Source organism: Akebia trifoliata, chromosome 2, assembly GCF_017979445.1.
Source record: "Akebia trifoliata isolate Shusen 1 chromosome 2, ASM1797944v1, whole genome shotgun sequence".
Taxonomy (NCBI): domain Eukaryota; kingdom Viridiplantae; phylum Streptophyta; class Magnoliopsida; order Ranunculales; family Lardizabalaceae; genus Akebia; species Akebia trifoliata.
Window position 1 is genome coordinate 19,053,262 of NC_141376.1, and position 20,380 is coordinate 19,073,641.

General features: G+C 37.1%; 1 protein-coding gene across 1 annotated transcript; it reads right to left on the reverse strand.

The window, feature by feature from the left end:
* Positions 1–1,790: 1,790 nt before the first annotated feature.
* Positions 1,791–19,406, reverse strand: RSW3 (Glycosyl hydrolases family 31 protein). The gene is made up of 6 exons (XM_086431956.1): positions 17,707–19,406; positions 11,961–12,234; positions 11,743–11,878; positions 4,584–4,794; positions 4,283–4,489; positions 1,791–2,341 (listed from the first exon to the last, which is right to left on the reverse strand). The coding sequence occupies exons 1-6, from the start codon at positions 19,318–19,320 to the stop codon at positions 1,979–1,981; spliced, it is 2,805 nt and encodes a 934-aa protein (XP_086288082.1). The 5' UTR covers positions 19,321–19,406; the 3' UTR covers positions 1,791–1,978.
* Positions 19,407–20,380: the final 974 nt, after the last annotated feature.

The following is a 20,380-nucleotide window of genomic DNA, read 5'->3' on the forward strand; positions in this document are numbered from 1 at the left end:
ATGCCATTGGAAGAGACCCATTGTTTTTACCGTATGAAAGAAATGATGGGCTGATATCACATTCGAACCAGAATTTGACAGTCTTTGTCGAGAAAAGGTATCCCAATCCATATTTATATTTGTTGGGAAAAATCAATTCATCTCTTCTAACATAACCATAACTTTTTTTTTTTTTTTTTTTAATAAATATAACTTTTATAAATGAAGAAAAAGGAGTAAAGGAGGTTGAGATAGCCCCCCCAAACAACAAAACACCAACAACACCAAAGAAAGAAATAAACAACGGAAAAGAAAACACGTCTAACAGGAAATTATGAATCACAAATACTTCCTCGATTAAATACAAAATCTTGAAAGCACACTCCCTCAAAATCCTTACTCATCTTCGACCAAAGAAAAATCAGTCCCCAAAATCTCTAAGATCACTTGTTGAGATGAGCTTTCCTTACTGTGGAATATCCTATTGTTGCGTTCTTTCCAAAGACCCCAAACAATGACGGATGAAAAGATAGCCCAGAGATGCCTCTTTCTAGCAAAGAAGATATTGAAACTCCATCCCTTTAAAAAGTCAAAAAACGATCAAGGAAAAATCCATTCTACTTGGAATCGAGATATGAACATCCAAATAACACGAGAGAAAGAACAATGAATAAGAATGTGATTGACAGACTCCCCATCCCTATCCCTCGAGTAAAGATACCAAAAATTTGGGATAATCCACCCCCGACAAATCAAATTATCCCAAGTAAGAATTCTACCCAAAGAAACTAACCATATAAAAAAGGATACCTTAGAAGGAACAAGAGCGGACCAAATGACAGAAAGAGATAAGGAAACCTCACCCGCATGAAACGAGCAAACAATCATAACTTTTATAAATTTATCCTTATAGATTCAGGACTCAGCCATTATTACCCATGCTCTATCTTGATAAAAATGACCCAAATAGAACTTCATACTCGAAATGTCAAATCCTTAAAGTATTAACATTTTCAGGGATCTATCGGCTCAGGCCCAGCTCCCAAGCCTGACTGAGCCCTAAACATGAATCCAACCCAGACTGACCTAATAACACTTATCCAAACCCAGTTCAAGATGCCTCATGCTGGGTTTCGATAGTTCTACTCCACTTTTTGCCACATTGTCCCCCTTACCTAATAGCTAAATATTCCATACCCTACAACATTTATATCTGGAACATGTTCCCAGTAATCTAACGTTTGTAGACAACACTCCTGAAAGTGTTATGTGTTACCCTAGGCCTAATAGATGTGGAGCTTGAGATTCCTCTCACGGACTTGGACAGAGCTCTTCTCAATTTTTACAGTTTGACTCTTATTAAACCAAACCAAACCAAACCAATGGTAACTGCTGGAGCGTCCTTTGTGGCCTCAATCGCTATAACCCCCACTTGCCTTCTCCTCAACCACTACAACATTCCTCCTAGTCATTAAACAGATCTAACGTGTTACAATCATGAAAGCAACCAAGTGGGTCTCTATTATTATACAATTTTTTGATGACACCGAACTGATCCAATGGCGTGAGCACCCCAAACCAGGCCGTCTTTGAGCACACCAACTATAGATAGACAAATGTAATAAATAGCAGTGATCTAGTGTGCCAGAGAATGTCATCTGACTGAATGACACAGTTGCAGTGCGAGTTTGTTTTTGTTTTTTTAATGATAAGTTGCAGCACAAGTATGTCATCATCTGATCTCAATCAAAGTATAAATGAGCAATGCCCCACTTCCCGTCTTCCTTAGTTATGATATTATAATTACTAAATAATAAAATGCAATTCGAAAATCATATAAAAATTTTCGACTTACAAATACCTGCTATGGATCCCATCCGTGTTGGCTCATATGAAGAAACAGACCTAATTCTGCATGTCTAACGAATACCACCCAATGTAGTTCCACCCACATTGCACAGTTATTATAAGAAGATAAATGTCCTAGAACTAGCAAGATCTACCATATCTTTATTGTCCAATCATCAGTGATCCGCACATTTGGCTTGCGGATTGTAAGAACAGTGGGACTCCATACCCCTCGAAGATTGAGGGGGCCAGGTTCAATGCCGACTCGGTGATTTCCAGGCTCAATCAGAGCATTTTTACTGCCATGGACAAGTCCCAGTAGTATAATCCTCTCGATTACACAAGCCGAAGAGAACTTGCCTGAGGTGGGGGGAGCCATATTTGAAGACACAAGCTTGCCATCTGAGAATACGAAATGTCGATGTATGTAGGCCCCATGCTCAAATTCAAAACTCTTTCCATCATCAACATAGAGCTCACCTTCGGCCACTGAGGAACCATTCAGAGCTATCACCTAAATAAACACATTCAAGTGGACAATCAGTAGACATTGATCAGATAACATAAAGCCACAATCAGAACAGCAACCATTTTTAAGCAACTTGTAATTGTAATTCTCAAAATTACTAGAAAGTTGTATGAAATATGGAGAAGACAAATACGAAGGAAGCAGTTACCAGATAAGAAAAGAAATTAGATGAAAACCTAACCATGGTTGTATAATTGTTCTTATCTAAATTTCAGAGGATACATGTTTGCTGGTTGTTGTTTTAGTCAGGATGGATTGGCCGGATTCGAGCTGTGCTATTGTTCTAGCTCAATGGGTAATCTCTACTTCACCCCTTAGTAGATTGCACTCAGGCTTTGCTTTCTTTTCTAACAAACCGAACAAACTAAAAGAACCAAAATGGCATAGAATGGGACAATATTTCTGATATCAGATGATTCTTTAGGACCTTATCAATATATATATATGGGAAGTGTTCGGCAGCAACCATTAGGTGGCCAACATGCTGTCCTATATGGGTTAAAGTTTCGGGTTGGGCAGATTTTTTTGTGAGGATGATCTCTAAGCAAGGAGATTATCATCACAATAAATCAGCCCATCCTGAAACTTCTAATCCCATGAATAGTGATTTACAAGTTGAAGAATTGTGGACCATCAATTTTTACCATTAATCCTCACCATAGAGATCATCCTCACAAAAAATCAGCCCAATCCTAAATTTTTAAGCCATATAGGACAAATTTTGTCAACCGACGTAGTTGTCTTAAGATGGTCAGCCGAACACTACCCATATATATATATATAGGGTTGGGATCCATTGACTCCTAAGAAAGACTTGTGAAAAAACCACATGATTCCTACCCTTTAAACATAAAATCCAATGGTTGAGATTTATGAGTAACTTCATAACACAACTCTCGGAGATACTTATCCGGAGGATAAATCTCAACCATTGGATTTTGTGTTTAAAGGGTTGGGATCATGCATTTTTTTTCATGAGTCATTCTTAGGTGTCAAGGGATCCTGATCCATATATATATATATGGGTGGCATTTGGATGCCCTAAAGAGAGCCAAACATTGTGCCAAACAATTTTTCAATGTATGGGTTCGGAAGTTTCGGAATGGGCTGATTTTTGGTGAGGATGATCTCATCATCAAAAATTGGATGGTCCACAATTCTTCAACTTGTAAACTAGGGTTAGAAGGTTCGGAATGAGCTGATTTTTGGTGAGGATGATCTCTTCACCATAGAGATCATATCCTCACAAAAAAAAATCAGCCCATTCCGAATTTTCTAACCCCTATTTTGAAAAATGTTTGGCTCTCTTTAGGACCTCAGACCGCTTCTCTCTCTCTCTCTCTCTCTCTCTCTCTCTCTCTCTCTCTCTCTCTCTCTCTCTCTCTCTCTCTCTCTCTCTCTCTCTCTCTCTCTCTCTCTCTCTCTATATATATATATATATATATATAGAGAGAGAGAGAGAGAGAGAGAGAGAGAGCGGGCCATATACATATTGATAAGTAACTTAGCAATATTAGTCTGACTCAGGTGGAACATCCTCAAAGAGAGTGAATAACATTTTCAAAGGGAAGTTCTAAGTTAATACAAGAGGTACAAGATAACTTTAATGAATAGAAATATTTTGGTGAGTTGTCTCATCTGGATCCGAAGAAATTGCTTCTAAGGTTAGACAGAGGGACATATACATCTTAGTACAATCTACTAAGGATGTCGTGGGTCCAAAATGGTAGAGATAATTGGGTTAAAACTCTTCAAAACTGAAGCAAGAAAAATAAATAAAGGAATGGACAAACACACAGTTGGAAAAAGAGAAAAGTAGGATGAAGATCCCATCAGTTCTAAGTCTCTATTCAGAGTTCCAGGAATTTTCCAATGGCTTGGCTGTGTTAAATAAGATTAAATGGGTTAATTGAGTACAAGACCTACCAGTGTGTAAGGATCATTAACCATCTGTGTGGAGCTCCGGCGGAATCTATCTTTCCTTGGTACAATGGTGCCTGCCTTCTGGAAAGCAGGAATGCTCTCTTCTGAAACCTCCAGCTTGTGAATCAAGCCTCCTTTGTATGCAACACCAGTTCTCAGGTCATACCAAGACTGTCCCCGAGGCAAATATACAGATACATCTTTCGCCCGCTGATCCAAAAAGATGTTCAATTAAAAATATTTCATAACAAAACTTCAGAAAACTTAAAAATGACAAAATGGATAGAAAATACTAGAAGCAGACCTCAGTATAGATTCCCTGAACTAAAAGACTGTTTCCAACCATGAAAGCCTCATCATTGTTGAAAGTATTTTCATCTGAAGGGAACTCCATCCACAATGGGCGCATAATTGGAACACCGCTTGTGCTTGCCTCTCTGAATAATGTGTAGAAATATGGAAGTAACTTGTATCGAATGCGTATGGAATCCCTCATCAGTTCTGTATTCCGCTCTCTGTGGCACAGTATTGAAAATAACTAACAAATTCAGGCCTAGCATAGTAAACTATAAGGTCCAGAGCCTAAGATTTTGAAGCATAAATTTTATATGACAAACAGTTTGAGATTTGCATAAGCTGCTGGTAAGAGTTGAACCATAGACATAATACTCTGGTGGGTCGTAATTGAATTGTTTGTCTTCCGCTTGTTAGAAAACTATCAAAAAGATTGTCCCTGAAACTAGCCTAGAAATAAAGGTAGTAGAAAATAACTTGCCAATCTTCGATGCAGGCTTTTAAAATACCTACAATCTGTGTTACTTGAACAACAAAATGGATGTCATACCCATGGCCAATATTTTGATTATAAGTAGTAAACATTGTCCCATGGACCCATGTAAGGGTTGAACTAAACCTGGAGCTTTATAGCTTCATCTAGGGTCATGCTCTTCCACAAACATATTTTCCTGAATGGAGTACTTAATCTATAATGCAGATGGTATCATTGTTGCAGAGTGTTTAATGCAAGTGAAGAACATTTGAGGGAATATGAAGATCTCAAGCCACACATCTGAAACAGATCTTAAAATACAACTCAGCCATATCTGCATATTATGTTCCTCAGTAAGATTCAGTTCACATCCACTACTCAATGCCAGCATGTCTTGCTGACAAAAGAAATGCCACGAAAAGATCTATATACAGTTTCTTGCGTATACATAAACTAAGGCCCTGCTTGGTACACTGTAAAATGCAAAACTTTGCATTTATGGTGTTTTGCAATTGTTGAATAACTCTTATTTTATTAATTTTCAAGGTCTTTTTGTCCTTTTTAGTCTTTTCACTTATTAGACCATGTAATCACCTTAAAGCCTAATTAGGGCTAAGTACTTAATCACTTTTTATTGTTCTCTTCTTTCAACTTGGTATCAAAGCCTACCTCCATCTCCTTTTCTTCCTCCTTGCTACAACCCCATCGCACAATCTCTCTTGTAAATCCACCTCACAACCTCTCAGTCTAGTTTAAATCATCACCCCTATGGGGGTTGTTTTACTCCATCCCTAATCGCAATATGCAATAGGATTGTTAAATCTCATTGAAGCTTTATTGCAACAGCAAGGTGGTTGTTCTTAGGCCAACCAATAGCTCTAGAGGCTTGTGGCAACAAGTTCTAGGTCGTTTGCCCTAGAAACTCACAACAGGGCTGTTGTTTGCATTGTTTGGAACCCACAACCATAGTAGAGCTGCTATTTGGAACCCACAACCATAGCAAGGCTGCAGTTTGGAACCCACGACCGTAGCAGGGCTGCTGTTTGGAACCCACGACCACATCAGATGCATCGTCTGAGGCCTGCGATCACCACAGGGGTGGTGTTTGGAACCAGCAACCACAGCAAGACCATCGTCTGAGGCCTACAATCACAAGGGTGGTGATTGGAACTTGCGACCACAGCAGGTGCCTTGTTTGAAGGTTGAGACTACCACATGTGTGGTATTTAGAGACTACGATCCCAGCACAGATCTGTTTGAAGGCTGTGACCAGTACAAAGGTTGTTCGGAGCCTGTACTCACAACACAGGGGCTGTTGTGATCCCAACACAGGTCTGTTTGAAGGTTGCGACTAGTATAGAGGTTATTTGGAGATTGTACTCACAACATAGTGGTTGTTTAGAACCTGTACTCATAGCAAGGGTGCTGGTTGAAGGTTATGACAGTTATTTGGGGGTTGCGATCATTTTCTCCTTAAGAGTCGTCCCCTCGTCATCTTTGAACTCTCTTCAAACCAAAGTACACAGACTCTTTAATGGCCTCTGAGACGTCCTCTCTCTCGATCACCAGTAATAGTGATGGTTCGAGTGGTCTTCCTTCTCACTCAACTGACTTTCCAGGAATTTAAATTACCATCGTGAAATTAGATGGTCCTAATGATCTTCTTTGGACACGATCAGTTGAAATGTTCATTGGTGGAAAAGGAAAGATCGGTTACCTCACAGGGGCAGATAAACAACCTGCACAGACCGACACTTCTTACTACTACTGATTTGCTAATGATTTTATGATCCGTTCTTGGCAGGTTACATCTATACAACTACACATTGTGGCTGAGCTTATGTTCTCAACAACAAAACAGATATGGGACTCCACAAAGAGCATTTACTCACAACGTCAAAACAATGTCAGGATCTTTGACTTAAAGCGTGAGATTTCCCGTCTTTCGCAAGGGAACTCTTCAGTTATCACCTATGTATCACAGCTACGTGCTCAATGGGAAGAGTTGACCTTTTATTCCTCATCCTACGCCTAGAAAGAACATCTTGATGAGACATTATATACGTCAATTCTAGATAAGAATCGAGTTTTTCAATTTTTAACCAGTCTACAGGAGGAGTTTGAGTATGCGAGAGCTCATTTATTGGGTAAGGATCCTTTTCAGTTCCTAGAAACTACGTATTCCTATATCTCGGCTAATGAGAGTCGTCGCGTAGCTGTCCTACCTCATTCTTCAAGAGACCACTCAACTATGCTTACTCGCTTACTTTCTCCACAGCCTCTTAGTGGGTCTCTGCCTACTCATCAACAATATGTGTGATCATTGTGAAAAATTGGGTTATGTGAAAACTCGTTATTATGCATTTCATGGTCATCCTAATCAGCAACGTCAACAATTTCAACGATCTTCAGCTCTTGTAGTCTCTCAGCCAACTACTGATCTAGTACCTCTTTCAACTACTACCTCATCCTCGGATTCGGTATCTCTATCCCAGGTTGAGTTTGACAAGTTCAAGAAATTCTTCAATCAAATGGAGACTTCATCTCAACCAGTCTCTACTTTCGCTTACTCAAGTACCTTTGCATTTACACACAATGTTTCCACCATTTCCCCACTATGGATCATTGATTCTGATGTCTTATATAACATAAGCAGTATGTCCTCCCTGCTCAAAACCAATAGTGTTTGTTCTAATCATCGCAAGGTTCGCTTGGCTGATGATTCTTTGTCCATGGATCATTGATTCTGGTGCCTCGTATAATATGACCAGTATGTCCTCCCTACTCAAAATCAATAGTGTTTGTTCTGGTCATCGCAAGGTTCGCCTGACTGATGATTCTTTGTCCTTTATAGCTGGTTAAGGTCATTTTCCCGTTACATCTTTATCATTAACTAACACATTGCATATTCCTCAACTTACTCTTAATCTTATATCTGTTAGCAGCATTATCAAAAATTTGAATTACAGTGTAAATTTTTATCCCTCTCATTGTGTTTTTTAGAATTTGGGGTCGAAAAGGGCAATTGGCACTAGACGTAAAGTGAATGGCATGTATCTCTTAGACGTACCCAGTTCACCTAACACCTATTTTGCTTCTCAGCTTAGTAGTAGTAGTCAATCTAATAAGGTTCTTATAATGCGTTGGTACTTACGCTTAGATCATATTTTCTATGGATATTTAAAACACATGTTCCCTACTTTATTTAACAATAGCAATTTACTTGATTTTTTTTATGAAACTTGTCAATTAGATAAACATGTGCGTTCTTCTTATCCTATTAGTATAAATACTATTGCACCTACTATATTTGACCTAATTCATTCTGATGTGTGGGGTCCTTCCCCTGTCACATTAACTCTTGATTTTTGTTATTTTGTCTTGTTCATCGATGACCATAATCGTACCACTTGGATATATCTTATAAAACACAAGAGTGAAGTTTATGGGATCTTCAACCAATTTCTTGCTATGGTTCATACCCAGTTTGATCGTACCATCAAGATCTTCTATTCTAATCATAGTACTGAGTACACCTATAGTGAGGTCTTAAAAATTTGTTTAGAGTATGGCATTGAACATCAAATGTCCAATGTTCAGACCCCTCAGTAGAATGGTCAATCCGAACAAAAAAAGCATCATATTCTAGAGTTAGTCTGTGCCCTCTCTATTGGCATGGAACGTGCCACAATCCTATTGGGCAAATGCAGTTTTTATTGCTATTTACTTTATTAATCAGACCCCCTCCCGGGTTCTTTAGTTTCCCACGCCCCTCTCTCAGCTCTATTCGGATTGTCCCATGTTTTCACTTTTTCCGCGTGTATTTGAGTACGTCTGCTTTGTTCAAATTCTTGACCAAACTCGTACTAAACTTGACCCTAAGGCAGTAAAATGTATCTTTTTGGGATATTCCTCTACCCAGAAAAGATACCGTTGTTACCATCCTCCTTCTCGACGACGTTTCATTTCACGGGATGTTTCTTTTTTTTAGCATACCCCATACTACAATGGGTCCGTTAGCATTCAATCTTAGTGGTTTACCCTAGATTCCCCCAATGATCCCTTCCCTGTTTTATTTCCTCTTCTCATGTTTGTTCCTCCCTCTCCACCCTCTATCAGTTTGTCACATCCTCCACTGCAAGTTTTCTTTTAGTGTCCACACGATACTACCATCACTCCTATACCAGACCAGCTCGCCTCCTCGCCTCCAGTTCTGCATCCTTCTATCCCCTATGATGATCGTCTTATTGATACTCGTAAGGGTAAGCACACTTGTACTTATCCCATTTCTAATTATATATCTGATTCTGCCCTCTAACCCTCCTATCGGAGTTTTCTTGCTTCTATTTCCACTATTTCTCTTCCTACTACTGTTGCAGAAGCTATTAACCATCCTAAGTGGCGAGCAGTTATGATTGATGAGTTGCATGCTCTTGAAAAGACTCAGACTTAGGAACTTGTTCCTCTTCCATCTGGAAGGACAGCTGTGGGATGTCACTGGGTTTCACCTTTAAGCATAATCCGGATAGTTCTATTACTCGTTATAAGGCACGTCTAGTGGCCAAGGGTTATGCTCAAACTTATGGAATTGATTATCAGGAGACATTTGCCCCAATTACCAAGATGACCACCATTTGCGTTATTCTTTCTGTTGCCGCTATCAGAAGGTGGTATTTCTTTTATTTAGATGTCAAGAATGCATTTTTCAATGGTAATCTTCAGGAAGAAGTCTATATAGTCCAACCTACTGGGTTTCTCACATCTGTTTCTCCTACACATGTATGTCGTCTTCACCGTTCTCTTTATGGATTGAAGCAATCTTCTCGCGTATGGTTTGAGCGCTTTGTTAAGGTCATGCATCAATTTGGATTCCATTAGAGTTCTACTAATCACACCCTTTTCTTGCGTCACTCTCAGGGTAAAATTGTCGCTTAGATTGCTTATGTGGATGATATTGTTCTTATGGAGATGATGATGGCATTACCGAGGTAAAAACTTACTTAAGACGTCAATTTGAGATTAAGGACCTTGCGCATCTTCACTATTTATGGGTATTGAGGTTGCACGGTCCCATTCCATTATATTTATTTCTCAGCGTAAGTATGTCATTGATTTACTCAATGACTCGAGTCAACTTATTTCTCGTCTCGCTGATACTCCTATTAAGCAGAATCACAGGTTGGCTGATCCTGAGGGGGAGTGTTTGGAGGATATTGGCCAATAACAGCGTAATTGATTTACTTGTCTATGACTTGCCCTGACATTGCCTATGCAGTTAGTGTTGTAAATCAATTTATGCATTCGCCTCAAACATCTCATCTTATTGTTGTCTATCGTATTCTTAGATATCTTAAGGGATGTCCTAGTTGAGGTATTTTATTTAATAATCATGGTCATCATCGCATTGAAGTATGAATAGATGCTTCTTATGCTAGTTCAATGACTGACAAACAGTCCATTTCTGGGTATTGTACTAAGGTTGGTGGCAACTTTGTAACTTGGCACAGTAAGAAGCAGGATGTGATTTCTCGGTCTAATGCTGAATTAGAGTACTGAGCTATGGCACTTGGAATGTGTGAGTTGTTGTGGCTCAAGACCTTACTAGTTGATTTGTGTCTTCCAGTGACAACTCCTTTTTCACTATATTGTGATAATAAGTCAGCTATTAACATAATAACAAATCCGGTTCAGCATGACAGAACGAAACATATTGAAGTTGATTAATATTTCATTAAAGAGAAAATTGTTTCAGGACAAATTTGTATTCCATTTATTCCTACATTTTAGCAACTTGCTAATATTCTTACTAAATGTGTTAGCAAAGCCGCCTTTGAAGGTGCCTTGTCCAAGTTGGGTGTTGTTGACATCCACACACCAACTTGAGGGGGAGTGTTGAAAATCTTATTTTATTAGTTTTACAGGTCTTTTGTCTTTTTTAATCTTCACTTATTAGATCATATAATTACCTTAAAACCTAGTTAAGACTAAGTAATTAATCAATTTTTACTGTTCTCTTATTTTCACCTGTAATTACAAGTTTTTACAATTTTTCATGGGTGAGTTGCTTGGTAATGTCATCTCCGCAGAGTTTTGCAAACGCTTGGTTAACAAATAAAATGTAAAAAAAAAAAAAAATTATATTTTTATATTAAAATAATTTTTAACAAAAGTTGACCACACATATTACAATATTCTTTGTATACTCCATCTCATGGAAATTCAACCATTTGAAAAATGGTTGAACATGTATTTGATTCGAAAGTCCATCGAGTTGAAAAATTATAAGACTCAAAGAGTCAATTAAAACCAGGCATTTCTTCCGATCTCCCCTACTGATACCGAATTGAGTTGTACGAGTGATAAACCATTTAACTCGATATATCTATTTATCAATATATATGACATGTTCGGGGGACATCTAAAACTGACAACTATTTTTACACAACCACCCGGATGCTGTCCATTTTTTCAATGTTTTCTACAACACCGCCCCATGTTGTTGGATCTTGTAAAATGGATGGCATCCGAGAGATGTAAAAATAGTTGTCACTTGTAGATGTCCCCAACACGTGCTATATATATAAGAATTCTCTGGGATATCCAAGTTTGTGACAAATGAAAAGGTACATAATACAAATAAATTAATTTTAAAATTTAGAAATCAAGTGAATCCAATAAGTAAAGAATGTACTACCCAAATAGCCAAGGTTCTCTCCTTTTGGTGTCATGATGAGCATGGGCTCTAAAGAAAGGATAGTAGGCACCTAGCTGGTACCAGCGAACTAACAGTTCTGTTTCAGGATTTCCAAAAAACCCACCAACATCCGCACCTGCATGAAATATTATATGAACTTCTTTCCTGAAGAGAAATAAAAATTGCTACAAGCTGACTAAACAGCAAACTCCACTCACCAGAGAAAGAAATTCCTGTGAGACCAAGAGTCAAAACCATAGGGACTGAGACCCTGAGCTGATCCCAATCTGCCGAATTATCTCCTGTCCAAACAGCTCCAAACCTTTGACTTCCTGGAAAGAATGCTCTTGACAAAACAAAAGGCCTGTCCTTTCCATCTCCTCGCTTTAAAAGTCCATCAGCTGTAGCCATGTGAAAGTAGTACCCATAAGCATTATGTACCTCTCGATGTTCTACACCTCCATAATGTACCGCATCCCTAGGCATAGTGACCTAGTTAAGAAAAGATAATTGTAAAACTTAATCAGGAGAATAACAATTGAGCCTTAAAAATTTGGACGGTTGGCAATTCTATCAATCAATTTCAATCCACTCTTTTGTATAAGACATAACCACCAAGTCTTTTTCTTCCTTGTCCATAACTCAACTATTGCAAAGGAAAAAATTACTCCACCAAGTATAGCAATTCTATAAATCAATTTCAATCCACTCTTTTGTATAAGACATAACCACCAAGTCTTTTTCTTCCTTGTCCATAACTCAACTATTGCAAAGGAAAAAATTACTCCACCAAGTCTAGTACAACCTAAGGTTTTGATGGTGGTCAATTGAAAAGAAACTAAGGTTTAATTGAGTTAACTTAAAAGATCTAGGGTGCTGGAAATTGAGGTTAGGGCATAGGGCTTTACAGGTTTTGACACTATAGGGGCTGTGTAGAATAGAAGTTATGACTCATGAGAATGTTTGGGCTGCATGAATTCCAGTTTTAATGATTACAATGGCTGAGTTTAGTAGAGAAAATAAAATGGATAGTAGTAGAAAAATTAAGTAGTCGCACCACTAAATTTACCTACTCGTATGGAGTCTAACCAAACAAAAAGACAGTGAGTCTCATCAAAAGAGGGAACTTGAACGAGCAAAGTAAACTATTCATCTGATTCCATATCAGAAAGCAGTAGCTTACATACTTAAAATGGGTATAGTAAGTCTCACAACTGACTAAAAAACTGAAGTGGACACTCCAAGGACACTTAGTTGTCTAGATAAAAAGGCTTAAAATAGAACCCTAACCTTAATCAAACTCTAATATCTGGACATTTAAATATGATAGAAACCACAAATAGTAAGACCTTAACATACTAAAAACTAGAGGACCAAAATACTTTGATATCATATGTTTTTGGCATTCTCCATTTTACGCCTGACTGTTGAGCACTCTATTGAATGACTATTCTAAATCATTACTAAGTTAATCTTGTCACAAATTTGTTGCCATGCAACAAATTTGTCACTATAGTAGTGTGGTCCATTTTGGACGGTTTAACCTTGTGTTACATGGTTTGTCAGTTGGCTCGATTTGAATTCAAGTATGTAATTTACCAATCTAAGAACATTAGGGTGTGGAAGGAGAGCAAGAATGGGGAGTTTTCAATTAGATCCTTCTACTATTCACTTGTGAGTGATGGCCCTATGACTTTCCCCGAGCCACAATTTGGGGACCGAGTATCCTGTCCAAGGTGGCATTTTTAACTTGGACAGCATCGTTGAGAAGAATACAAACTATGGACTTGCTGATGCATAGAGGTTTTGCAGGGCAAACCCATGTATTTTGTGCATGAGTGATGCGGAGTCTGCAGATCACATTTTGCTTCACTGTAAGGTGGCAACAGTGATTGTTGAGTGTTGTGTTATCCACCTCTACTCCCAAGTGTAATGTACTCACGTATCGTGCCCGAACTCGACCTATGACCCCTCTTATATTCATAATTGCTCCTTGATATCAGACCCTAGGTTCGTATAGGTCTTGGATTCAAGTCTCCTTAAGGAATTTTCCACCTTTATGGGTGAGGGGGAGTGTTGAGTGTTGTGTTAGCCGCCTTCGCTCCCGAGTGTCATGTGCTCACGTATTGTGCCTCAGTTCAATCCTCGACAAATCGGACTTTTGGGGTAAATGGTTGTCAACAGAGATTTGGTCCTATTTTTTTTGTTTGTTCGGAATGGCGGATTGTGTGCCTAGGTCGGTGAGGTCCTAATGCAAAACGCAACTGATTTTGAGAATTACTACAATTTTATTTCGCAAATGGCGAAATCTTCCTAGTCAAGGAGAATTGATGGGGACATCAAATATACAAGAGTAGATTTTAATTTTTATTTAGTTTTCTATTTTAAGACTATAATTTTATGTTTTTTTAGTTTATTTTGATGTTTTATTAGCCTATGGTGTTATTATAGGTGTTACAGGACAATTTGATAACTCTATATTAATTCTTTAATGAGTTTTCATAGACTGAAAATTCAAGGGAAATAAAGTTACGAGATTGGGATATAGATGGTATTTTTTCTTTTATTTATTTAAGTTGTTTTAAGTTTATTTACAACCATTAGATCTCTTTATTTTAATTGGATGATTGATATTAGATTTAGGGCTTAGAGAACATTATAAATACTTATTTCTTGCTGTAATTTTCTTAAATAATGAATAAAATTGAGAATGAATGGAATAAAAATGAAGCTTTTGTTTTCTTTTGAATGTTGGTGCATTCAACATAGTTGATACCATGTAAATCATTAGGTGATTCCGAGATAAATATCATTTTTTCTTTCTTTAATTTTCTTCTTATCCTCTACCTCTTCTTCAATCAATTTTTTCTATTTTTTTATTTATTATTATTTGTGAGAGATTAAGAAACCTCTAATCCTTTCAAGAACCCAACCCATAAATTTTGTTTTCTTGATTTGTTTTCTAGAAATCTTGAATTCTTGATTCTTGATTTCTTAAAGTCTTTGATCCTTGAATCTTGGTTCTTGAAACCCTCTGTCTTGATTCTTAATTCTTAAAACCTACTAATCCTATTTTGTTTTACCCTTTAATCCTTCCCCACTTTCTTTAACCCTTACTTTATTAATCTCCTAAACAAAATCTACCCTATACCCCAATACCCTAAATCCGGGATTTTTCCTAAATCAAATTTCATTTTCTTATCACTCCTATTGTTGCCCAAATCCTTAACTCAATTCCCCAACCAAATTTCCCTAAATCCCTATTTTGCCTAAATCAAATTCTATTTTCTTATCTTTCCTCATTATCCTGCATCAGGGCCCTATTCGATCTTGGTATGATATTGGATACACTTTTTGTGGGATTAAACGAGCCCTATGGAGCATAACACACTTTGCCGTTTGTTGGGGCCTTTGGTTGGAACGTAACAATTACACTTTATTAAGAAAAACTTTCACCTCCCAAGATATCATCCTTTCAATTTTGGGACTCTTGTTTTTGTGATCTAAAGTCTTTAGAGATTTTAAGGGTGTGAGGTTTGAAGACTTTGTAGCTAATTGGGAAGGGGTGTGTTGTATTAAGTTCTAACCAAATTATGATGATCTTGCAAAATTAATTGTAATTGATGATCATAGTATGACAACGTTAAAGGATATGTCGTCTCTTGACGAGACAGGTCAATTATCATACTTTTTATTGAATATAATAATACTTTATTATACTTATTCACACCTATCAATTTCTTGTATTAGGAAATCGAACCACATTTCAAGATGATAAGAGCTTGGATGATAGTGTTGAAAATGTTATTTACAATGCTACCACGCATGTTAATCCTTCTATGTCTCTAGTGAGTGCATCTACGGATCGAAAAAGAAGTCATCGTGTTAGTAGTCAAGATAAAGTTTTACAGAACTTGGTTGATGCGGCAGATTGGCTAACCGTTGCATTGGAGTCTAGTAATGTACCAGATATAACTGTTATACAAGATGAGTTGCAAAATATGCCTCATATTTCTATTGATATTTTTTTGGACGCAATATACCTTGAAAACAACCCAACTGCTATTAGGACATTAGATGAAGCACTACAGGGTCATGCTTGTTTCGTCGTCTATCTCATGAAAACCGTTAAGATAATTGTTGCAATTTCTTATAGCTAGTTTATACTTGCATGAACAATGTTATTTTTTATAGGTTGAACAATCGTTATTGATAGAAAGGTTTTTAGTTTCACCAACACAAAACGATTTATCATTCGAGATTATTTTAGATTAGTCAATTTTTTTTTATTTTTAGTTGTTTTAGGACTTTATTTTTATATTTTTTGGACTTATTTTCATGTTTTATTGGCCCATGGTCTTAGTATAATATTTAGGAGTAGTTTGGTAACTTTATGATGACTTTTATTCAAGTTTATTAAAGTTGAAAATTTAGGAGAGAGAAAGTTACGAAAATTAGATTATTTATTTGGTATTTTAGTTTTATTACTATTAGGACTTTTTGTTGATTTTCTTTATTTATACATTGTATTAGGGTTTCTTTACGAAGATGATTTTCTTTATTATGGTAGGTTTCTTTTTGCAGGTTGTGATCCATCTTCCTTCAAAGAGGTGTCATCCATTGAATTTCAAGCAATTTTGCAAGGTTTACAAGGTGCATATAGCATTGGCATTAGAGGGTGGAAGTAAGTTCAGACTCTCAATATGCGGTGAATTGTTTAAATGGTGTCTTCAAGCGCTCTTGGAAGCATATCAACCTCATTAGATCCATCGATTCTATTCGGCAAAAGTTTGAAACGCTTATTTTTTTCTTCTCTTGGAGAGAATCTAAAAAAGCTACCGATTGGTTAGCAAGGAAAGGAGCTGCATCTCCTTATTTTATTAATTTTGTAGATCAATTCAATGTCCCCCATGAATTATCTCTCATCCTCTTTGAGGATTTGACTTGTAATTTCTTAAGGCTTTAGCCTCCTTTTAATAATATAGGGTTGGAATAAAAAAAAGTTTTTTTATTGCTTGGATGAAGGTGAATTCAACATAGTTGATGCCATGAAATTTTTTTTGTTTTTTTGATAAATGATACCATGAAAATCATTGGGGTGATTCCAAGGTAAATATCATTTTTGTTAAATCTCCTTCTTATCCTATATCTTCTTTTGTTTATTTGTGAGAGATCAAGAAAACTCTAATCCTTTCAAAAACCTAACCCGTAAACTTTGTTTTCTTGATTTTTAAATAATTCTTAAATTCTTAACTTTTGAATTTTTTATTCTCGAAACCTACAAACCTCAACCCTTAATCCTTTCTCCATTCTCTTAACCATTAATCATTACCCTACAAACCTTAACCTTTAACATTTTTCTCTACCCTAAAATACTTGCAAAAATATTCATTTACCTTTTGGGTTTACCCTTACCCTAACCCAATTCCAAATCCCCAACCTCCTCTTATTTTCATCTTCTTCCCTTATCGTCCAGCATAGCTTCTTGTTCTCTTTTCTCATAAAACTTTTACTTATCAAACAAAAAAAAAAAAAGCAAAGCAAAACAAAACAAAACAAAAGATGACAGTTGTGACAACTTAACATCCATTCAAAAACCCACCTTAAAGCATGAAGCCCTTATTCAAGGAGAATAAAAATATTCACTTAATCAACTGGTTATTTGTGTCTATTTAACACAAGACACGTCGACCATAAATGCTTGATTATGGTCACAAGAGGAGTCGATTTTCACTACATTTAATTAAAGCAGATGAAGGCGGCTTACAAACCCAAGTCTGGGGTATTGCCACTCACAAACTTTTCTAGATTACAAACAAACACCATCCCAATGCCCTCTACATTTTTATTCACAGTTAACATATAATGTTTTCACGGTATCAACAAGAATGCAACTAGCAGAAATATCCATCTCAATGGTAGCATAGAATGAGCAATGCATAGAATCGGAACTAAGAAACATACCTCAGGACCATTGAAGACAGAGGGCTCATTCATGTCATTCCAAATGTACAAGTTCGGAGTTGAACCAACATAATTTTGGAGAGAAAATTTCTCAGCCCACCACAACCGGATCTCCGGATTCAATATATCCGGGTAGGACGAGGAACCTGGCCAGCACCACCCATCGTAATCCCTACCAGAGGCATCCTTCACATAGTACCCTTTCTTGGTAGCCTCTTTGTGCACATAGTATGACTCATCCCTCTTAATATGGGGATCTACGATCGTAACCATATGCCTTCCCTTTAAAGCTAACTTCCTCTGCATCTCTTCAGGGTGAGGGAAGTGCACTCTATCCCAAGTGAAATACCTTTTACCATCCGTGTGTTCAATATCGAGCCAAAGAACATCATACGGGATATCAAACTCATCGAACTTAGAATCAACATTCTCAACATCCTCCTCATCCCTATAGTTCCATCGACACTGATGGTATGCAGTTGCAAACTGTTGGGGCATCGAAGGTTTCCCCGTAACACTGGTGTACTGCCGAATAACATCCTTTGGTCCAGGACCCACGAAGAAGAACGCATCGACAATGCCAGCCTCACTCATCCAAAGTGTATCCATCCGTCCTTGAGACGACGGAAGAGAAATCCCAGACTCAGCATCCCAACCTGACCCAAGAACATCTATCTGCATTTCGGCCGCATTCAACCAAAAAAACCCAGATGTTCCTCCAACTTTACCATGTGAAATCATGAATGGTATCGACCCGTAAAGTCCAAACGGAGAATCATGAATGTATTCGAAAACATCGAGATTAAATAGACGATAAGGCTCGGAATGTTCAATACCAGGGCCCTTAGTAGGCTTCAAAGCAACACTTGAAGCATGTTCAGGGATCCCAGAAACAAAATCAGCTCCATAAAATGATACATCGAAGCTAATCGATTGCGGACCGTAAGGCCTAGTATCAGTGTGGCTTCGGAATCTCTCTTCCCAATCTTCCCCTCCTTCGCCTTCTTCCCCTTCTTTCCTAATCCTCAATTGTTCAAAATCGAAGAGTCCATGAGAATTCAGAGACAAAACACGATCACCATCTTTCCTACGAGCGTAAATCTCAAAGGGATCGTGTCGAAGAACAACTTCATAACCATCAGATAAATAAAAAATCGAAGAAGAAACAGAATCACCATCGATTACCTCATTCGAAACCCTTTGCAACCAAAGCTTCTTATCGTTGAATTCGGGTAAAATCACATCAGGGACTTCGAATCGCTGCTTCGGTGGATCTAAGCTTGGATCTTCATCGATCTTGATCCTCAAAATCCCATCTTGATAAACTGATAACCTAAGAATTAAGGGTTTCGAGATTTCATGATCTTGTTCTTCATTTTCTCTGTTCTTAGGAAGAAGATTGGCGATGAGATCGCCATCCTTAATGGAGACATCAGTAGCTATAAGAGAACAAAATCCAGGTTTCCTCGATCGTGCTCGCTTGCAGAAAGGGGTTTGATTACAGTTCCTGAACTCTTCTTTCTTCCAAGATGAGACTGAGATCAAAAGTTGGAGTAGAACCAGTAGCAGAACTAGAAGCAGAGATGTAGTTCGAATCATAGTTCTTCTCTCCATGGCTGAGTTGACTCGATTAACTCGGCATGCTTGATCGAACTTTTTTATAGTCGGAGAGAAGAAGTGAAGAAATTTTTTGCATTCAAAGAATATGATGGTTCAAGGGATCAGTTGGGTTGTTTGGTAACTAACGCAAGTCTAATCCAGAATGTCATAAAATAATTTCTTTGTTTTTTTTTCAAAAATGTTTTCAATTTTTCAATATGCTTTTACGTTTGATCTTCAAAGGTTGTTTGGCAATTGGTACAAGTTTATTCTGATCCTAACACTAACTTTCACTTTTAACACTTTGTTTGATAATCATTTTTAATAGTTACTTAAAAGGATCTCGGTGGAGGGACTTTTTTCTAAATAATTCTTAAGTTTTGGATAATCTCATAATAGTCCATTTAGTAAAAAAAAATTCTTCTTAACAGTCCTTGGATCTCATCTCCCACATTTCTCACGATTGAATGTCCTAATCATTCAAATTCATCATTTTCATCTAAAAAAAAAATTGAATTTTTGGCATCTCAACCGAGTTACGAAAATTCCATTCCATCATAAAAGATTTAAAAAGAAAAAAGAAGAATTTTCATGGATTTTTTTCAAATATTTTGAAGATGTATGTAAAAATAAATTAAGATTTTGACACCTTTTTTTAAGTTTTTGGATGAAAATCAATCAAGAATAGTTCTTTTAGGTTAAAATCGTCTAAATAACTCATTATCTCAAGTTCTTAGTCAATCTTTCCATATATTTTAGTCGAAATAACTCGAAAATTGAAAATGGGTGGGTTTTACCAATGTCTTAAAAAGTGTTGAACACCAAAATAAATAAAAAGTGTTAAGTTTGACAGCAAATAAAAAATGATAAACTCGACAATAAATAAAAAAACAGTGAGTTCGTCAATAATGGGAGATCATTAAAAAATATAAAAAGTATACTAAGTGTTATTATCAAGCTACCACGCAAAACTTAAGGACTATTTAAAAATAAATCCCTTTATCCTTTAAGTAAGTTTCCATTTTTAATAAGTCATTGAGGCATATAGTCGGATTTATAACGGATTATTGACTTT